Source organism: Cricetulus griseus, chromosome 4 (genome assembly GCF_003668045.3).
Source record: "Cricetulus griseus strain 17A/GY chromosome 4, alternate assembly CriGri-PICRH-1.0, whole genome shotgun sequence".
Classification (NCBI taxonomy): domain Eukaryota; kingdom Metazoa; phylum Chordata; class Mammalia; order Rodentia; family Cricetidae; genus Cricetulus; species Cricetulus griseus.
The window spans coordinates 150756370-150764038 of record NC_048597.1 but is presented as its reverse complement, the minus strand read 5'-3'; the positions used below and the strand labels follow the sequence as shown (position 1 = coordinate 150764038).

The following is a 7669-nucleotide window of genomic DNA, read 5'->3' as shown; positions in this document are numbered from 1 at the left end:
TGTTGGCCATCTACTGCTGAGAAACATCCAGTTTTTCAGAGCAGTTTCTCCCATGAGACTTGCTTGATGAATCCAAATTTTCATTTCCAAGTGGTTATCAATTGGAGACAGCTTGTGGGTGAGGTAAGGGGTGTGTGTCTACTTCTCCTTTCAGTTCCAGGAAACTGTCTGTTGCAGACTCCTGAAGGCATTGAGCATACTGCCTCAGTCTCTATATGTAAGCCAATCCTGTTGATTTATAAGACCTCCTTACCAAAGAGTCCTCCATCCTCTCTGGCTCTTTCACTCTTTGTGACTCCCCTTCTGATTCCAGGATGCTTTCCTAAAATGGTGTTTCATTCAGTATAAAGACCCATTTTACCCCATATAGCATTTTCTTAGGTACCTTGAAGAAATCTTCAGACTGAAGTACCTTTGTATTTGTAAGAACACTGATTAAATTTAACTATACTATACATACATTATTTTTCATTTTACTTACAATTTAATGAGGTTGGAAAACACAACTCAAGGTAAACATTTGAAGGCTGAAAAACAACAGAGCAATAATCTGCAGAAAATAATTTCACCTTTTCCCAATGTAACAGGTATGGGTGTAGAATATGCTTTCAATTTGAAGACACCAAGGCTTTACACTCTCCCCCATTTTCCATTTCTATGCCATTATCTACTACATTCAGTGATAGTTCTTATATCATTGGAACTCTTTTTGTCTACACATGGTTTATATTATGATGTGCAATGTGAGGGAAACCATTCTTCATAAGGAAGTAATGACAAAATTACAATTCATTGCCTTGAACTCTGCATTGATTTTTATTTTTTATTTTTTGGTTTTTCGAGACAGGGTTTCTCTGTGTAGCTTTGGAGCCTATCCTGGCACTTGCTCTGGAGACCAGGCTGGCCTCAATCTCATAGAAATCCACCTGCCTCTGCCTCCATAGTGGTGGGATTAAAGGGGTGTGCCACCAATGCCCGGCTCTGTTTGATTTTTTAAAGTTGTTCTTATGATTTGCTTAAATGTAATTGCTTAAATTTACAGGAATTTGTTAAGCTACAAGTCTAGAGACATCATTAAAATTGAATATACTGACACAAACTGATGAATGAACTGCACTTCTCCTTCTAGACATTTAATGCAAACAGTTCCAAGCTTCTTGTAGCTGCTGAAATGCCGAGCTGTGTGCTTGTATTGCTACAATCTCTATCTTGTACTTGTACTAAATACCAGTAAATTTTATTGTTTGATAATACAAAAATGTCTCAGATATTCTCAAACATAAAATAATAATTTCTCAAGTAATGACTATTTTCTCACAGGAAGGAGAAAATACAAAGAAAAGATAAGAACTTCTCATGTTTCATCTTTTCTTTCTCTCAATTTTAGGATGAGTGCCTTAACCCAACTAGCTTTTTCAATGCATTCTTTACATCTTTGTTCCTTAGGCTGTATATTAGGGGATTCAGCATTGGGATCACTGTGGTATAGAACACAGAGGACACTTTCTCCTCTTCCATGTTGTTGCTGGAAGGTGGCTTGAAATACATGAATGTTATAGACCCAAAGAAGATTCCCACAGCCAGAATATGGGAGCTACAAGTGCCGAAGGCTTTGGAACGTCCTTCAGTGGAGCGGATGCGAAGAATACTAGTTAAGATGAAAGCATATGAGATGATGACAGCCAGTGTAGGTGCTAGGGTATTGATCCCACCGATAATAAATAACAGTATCTCATTGATATGGGTGCTGGAGCAAGACAGAGTCAACAAGGGCAGAATGTCACAAAAATAGTGGCTGACAGTATGGGATCCACAGAAGGACAACATTGTCATGCGGGTGGTATGGACAGTAGCCCCAAAGAAACCCAGTGAATATACCACAGCCATCATTATGGAACAGACCCTTTGTGACATGACAATGTTGTAAAGCAGTGGGCTACAGATGGCAACATAGCGATCATAGGCCATGGCTGTCAGGAGGTAGCCTTCAGCAATGACAAAAACAAGGAAGAAGTAGAGTTGTGTCATGCACTCCAAAAAGGAGATGATGTTCTTCTTAGATACAAAGTTCACCAACATCTTAGGTGTGATGACAGAGGAGTAGCAGAGGTCAATGAAGGATAAATGGCTGAGAAAATAATACATTGGGGAATGAAGTTGAGAACTGATGGTGATCAGAAGTATCATGCCAAAGTTCCCCACAACTGTGATCACATATATTACAAGAAACAAGAGGAAGAGTGGCAACTGAATCTCTGGGCGTTTTGTTAGCCCTTCAAGGATGAAGTCAGTCATTGCAGAATGGTTCATAGTAGCCAGTACTCATAAAATAGTATCTATGAGGAGAAGGGAGAGAAAAGGTTGATGCTCACTCATAATTTCTTCTTGTCTTTGATGGATTCCATTTCTGATAACCTCATTTCTCCTACACCTTTGTGCAGTCCATAGACCATTTTAAAACATTATTTCTTTTATTCTATGAAATTATAATATAATGGCATCATTTTCCTTTCCCTTTCCTTCCTATAAGCCCTCATGTATACCTCCCCTTGCTTTATACAAAATTCATAGTCACCTTTCATTATTGTTACATGCATATATGCATGCATATGTGTATACATATTGCATCCTACTCAGTCTGTATTATGTTACTGGTATGCATATCTTCATGGATTATCTTTGGAATTGGATAGCAAAACATTGTGTTATTCCCTAGGTAAGACTACTTGTATTGCTTTCAGCATCCCTTAGTTGTCTCTGATTCATTGTATAGGGTTGAGTCCTCATGGAAGTTAAAAACTTAGAGACTAAAGCTTGAATTTAAGTCTTGGCTGAACCCCAGTTTATTGACTGACCATTTTTATGTCAGTATCCTTTAATTTTGTACATGGTCTTACCTCTGTAAGAACTTCAGATTAAGAATATTACAACATAGACCTAATAATTTTGTTTGTGTAATTAAAATAAGACTATTTACTCTTTTCATATGAGTACATGCCAAAAGAATCATCAACTTTATGAAACTGAGCTTTCACTACAGTTTAGGTAATCTAAAAATATTATCTTTAATTTCTCAATAAATTTATATGAGTCAATATCACAGTCTCTAAATCTGAGAGCACACATGCAATAGAGTTTCTAAAGCTGGGAACATGGACGCAATAAAAGATTCTGGGTTTAAAAAAAGATTATAGAAATTGCTCTATTTACACTAGACTTGCAACCTTTCATGTCTCTTCTCAGAAGAGAAAGCTAGATTGGGCTAAGGGATTCTCTTTGGGATGGATATAAGAAATTTAAGTATGCTGCTACTGTCTGACCCCAAGATATAGCTGAGGCAACGCCTGTCAATGAAAGAGCAAAGTAGAGCTGACTTCCAATAATCTATAAAATAAATCTATATTTCCTTCAGGGACTTAACTTTCCTTGCACCATTTGAAGCCAGTTTCTCACTGAGTTTCTTTCTAATCTATTAGATCTCAACTGAATGTTTTCTTATTTATTTATTTATTTATTTATTTATTTATTTATTTATTTATTATCACCAAAAGTTCAAATATAGTTGAAATATGTGCTCCTTAAAAGTTAATACTGATCAATTTTCTTAAGTAATTTTGTACTGAAATGGTTGCTGTAGTTGGTAGAGATGGCATGGCACTTAAGAGTGCTGACCATTATTCCAGAGAACCTGGGTTTATTTCATAGTACCCACCTATCAGCATACAACCATTTGAAACTCCAGTCCCAGAATTTCTTCCTGTAGCCTTTGCCAGGACCAGTCTTGCATATGATGCATTGACAACATGCAGACCAAACACCCATGCACATAAAATTGCTATAAAAAGGTAAAATTTTTCTAATTTCATTTCATAGTGAAATATATAATGTCATAAAATTGATGTTACTTTATATTACAGTTGGTGTTAGTTTATATTACATATTTTCTTAATGATAAAAGTATGTGAAAACATTCATTCATACAATAATTAAACTAACTTTATTTTGTAGGAAAAGCATTCTTAAGATCCAAAAAACAGTAGAAAAGGGTGTTCAATATATTTTTGAAGTTCTTCTACAATTTCTTAAGATGATTCTGTGGTATCTGTATTTTAAAGCAAAGTTTGTTGAGATATTATTACACAGGATACAACAGAATATTATCTCCAAGATTATAGTAATGTATCTGAATCATGAAAATAAAAAGTGATTCTCTAACCTGGGCTGCAAAGCAATAGTCTGTCCCAGAATAAAAAAGAAAATGCACCATACTCTTAGGACAGTTTTAGAGTTACTAAGGTGTTCAGCCTTGTTAAAGTGGAATACTTTCAGGTGGATGCTCTGAACTTGATCAGATGAAAATATGAATCAGATTGCAAGATTTTTAATTTATACCAAAAGATAGCCCATCACAACAGAAAAATGTTTACAACAGTTTGTGGCTTTTAGTACATACTACAGTTTTGGTTAGGTGCAAACATTACTCATTGAAGTTCTTCTTGAAAGGAAGAGTAATCCAGATAAACTACAGATGATTTTAAGGTTTAAATTGTTCATCTGATGGAACAAAAGAACACAGTCCTTGTGTAGTTTTGCAGAATGCAATATTACATGAGCAGGAACATCTCTGATGGTGAATGTCCTTCTGTATGTATGTTTCTCTTATTGGTTGATGAACAAAATACTGATTGGCCAGTAGTCAGAAAGGAAGTATATGTGGGGCTACCAGAGAAGGGAGGCTGATTAGAGCATGCAGAGAGAGGCTGCCAAGAGATACCATGTAGCAGAGGAAGGAATAACAGGTCGGGACCCTTCTCCAGTAAGATAAGACCACATGCAAAAGCTTAGTTTAATAGAAAAGGGTTAATAATTAAGGCAGAGCTAACCAATAAGATGCCTACTCCATATTCCAAACAGTTTAATAATGTCTCATTGTGCTTATTTGAGGCTAATCAGCAAGAGGACCAGGCAGAACAGAAATTTTCGTCTACACATCTCACAGATCAAGAGTTGCTTATTTAGTGAGCAAAAACCACAGGGTTACAAAACTATAAAAAATATTTATACAAAATAAATACAGAGATCATAATATTCATCTACTAAGATTCATTCTCCTATCCGCCCATGCTTGCTCACTCTTAGCATCATTTTTTCTTGGGGAAATACTTTTGATGTATATAGAAGTAGTCAAAAGGAAAGTGCAAAATTAGAAAGATTTATGGAAACTTGTGAAAGATCTTAAGCCCACCTGGGTATTGCAAGAAGAGCAGTCTAACAGCAATGGAGGGGAACAGTAAAAACATACTTCCACAAACTGCAAATCTATCTAGATATTAGAAAATTTAGTCACGTTAGAATACAAGCAGAGAATGAGATATTGATTTTTGGCTCTTACTGTTTTCTCCTGGTCTTGGCACCCACAGTTCTACTGTCTTTATAGTTCTGTAATACACAATGTTATAATAAGAACAGTGCTCTGCTACAATTCTTGATATGCATGAATGAGTTTCCAAAGAAAATCACTGAATATATGAAGTTACCCATGAAATAATCATTTAAATATATATACATATATATTGTATAGTTAGATAGATAATAGAGAGGTGGAGATATGAAATATATATGTGTCAAGAATTAAAATAAAAGTTGAGGTTTGATTCTCTGTTTAACATGAAATATGGATATATTTCTTATAAATTTCTAGCTTTTAAATATATGACTAGAACATTGTACAAATAAGAATATATTAAGTCCATAATTTTCCTTTTCTATGCTTTGTTTTTACAGCAGTTTTTTTCATGTAATGGTTGTATTTTAAGTCACGTAAAAAGTAAGTGAACATAATCTAAAAAAAAAAAAAGAATGCTACATCACAAAAAATATAGCATAATGTTAAGAATTTTAACCTCAATATTGAACTATTCTACATGGCATCAAATTGGTGTTGATTTAATGTTAACTACTTATTAATTATATGAACAGTATTACTCAGATATCATTCAAGACTTACACAACGCTCTAAGAAATTTGAATCTACTTACCTTAAGATGTTTGCTTCAAACACAGAGAGCCCATATTATTTAAAAATGTTGAACTTGGTTTTAGAAATACACAAGTAATTCATTCCCAAATGAGCACAAAGTCTCTGATGATTTGGTTCATGTGTGATACACAATTAATAAAGAAACAAGGAGGGTTTTGATGATCTCAGTAACATTTCACTACCTCAGGGATTTGACACTATTAACAAAACTCAATAATAAATCCTGTGCTGTCTTCCTATAATACTCTAGAAATGACAAATTATGTTATTTTCTTTGTTGTTATCTTAAGTCTACTCTAGTAGATGTCAATCAGTCTCAAAGCAGTTTACTCTCTGGTGAAATGACTAGATTTCCCTATTCACTAGCCTATAGGTTTTCTATCATAGAAACTGTGAAGATACACAGTGCCTTAACTACTATTGCTAAAAAACTAAATGTAATTAGAGCATCCTTTCCCGTGAGACAAGACTTGCCTTAGGAATTATGTTGGTTTAGACTACTTGTTCAAATCACAACTTTCTGCTTTATGAACTAGAACCACAAAATCATTAACATTGTTTGAAACCATTGGCCACTCAAAATATGTTAGATCCTGATACTAGTATCTCTCACACTTTCCTGCTTGCTGGAAGCAAAGTATATTCTGGACCAGGATTTTGTTGTTATTGAAGCTTACCTGAAACGCGGACACTCCTTGCCTATCCTGCAGAGAAGGTATGCATACCATACTTATAAATTTAAATCAGTTGAGACTTATTTGATCATGTTCATATCCCAAAAATCTTTCAGGATGGAATCCTCATTTCCTACTGACATAAGTTTCAGTTTATTTATTTATGTATTAATCAATTAATTACTTGATTAATTTTTGCCTAGAGATTAATTGGTAATGTACAAATATTCTTATGAGTTGTCTTCCATAGGTATGGTTGACTTACCAGGGGCTACATTCTTAGAGAAAACAGTTTCTCCCTCCCTAGAAGCTAACAATTGCCAATAGATCCATGGCTAGGTATCATAATTGCTATGAGTTTCAATGTGCAAATGTCTTCTAAACATTTTTTGTTTTTTATTTTTATTTTTTTAGATTAAAACCTCATTATACTATCTTCCTTTCTCTTTTCTCACTCCAATATCTACCATGTATTTCCCTGTTTCTCTTTCTCTAAATCATGGTCACTGTTTCTTTAATTGTTGAACACACAAACACACACACACACACACACACACACACACACACACACACACACACACTCACCCATACACTAAATATGTATTCCTAAATTTAGAAATGCAACCTGCTTGGGTCATCTAATGTAACTTATATCAGGGATGACTATTGGTAAACTTATTTTAAAATGTGGTGGTGGCTCATGCCTTTAATTCCAGCATTCAGGAGGCAGTAATATTTTCTTTGATTTATTGTGTTTTCTTTTTTCTAAATTAAAATTCTTTAATTGCTATTCAAATTTACATATCCTACCCCCCCATTCCCTTGCCCTCCCATCCTCCCATGTTCCCCACCAACCCGTCCCCCCAACCCATCCCCAAATTCCTCCTGGGGATAGTGAGGCCCTACACCAGGGACATTCAAAGTCTTTCATATTAGGGGGAGGGCCTAGGCCCTC

At 35.0% G+C, this 7669-nt stretch overlaps 1 protein-coding gene across 1 annotated transcript; it reads right to left on the bottom strand.

Moving 5' to 3' along the window:
- Positions 1 to 1383: 1383 nt before the first annotated feature.
- On the bottom strand, positions 1384 to 2316 carry LOC100754340 (olfactory receptor 8D2). The gene has a single exon (XM_027412264.1). The coding sequence runs from the start codon at positions 2308 to 2310 to the stop codon at positions 1384 to 1386; it is 927 nt and encodes a 308-aa protein (XP_027268065.1). The 5' UTR covers positions 2311 to 2316.
- Positions 2317 to 7669: the final 5353 nt, after the last annotated feature.

What these genes read in the sequence shown, in the direction of transcription:
- LOC100754340 (XM_027412264.1), bottom strand. Translation starts at nt 2,310, where the DNA reads ATGAACCATTCTGCAATGACTGACTTCATCCTTGAAGGGCTAACAAAA.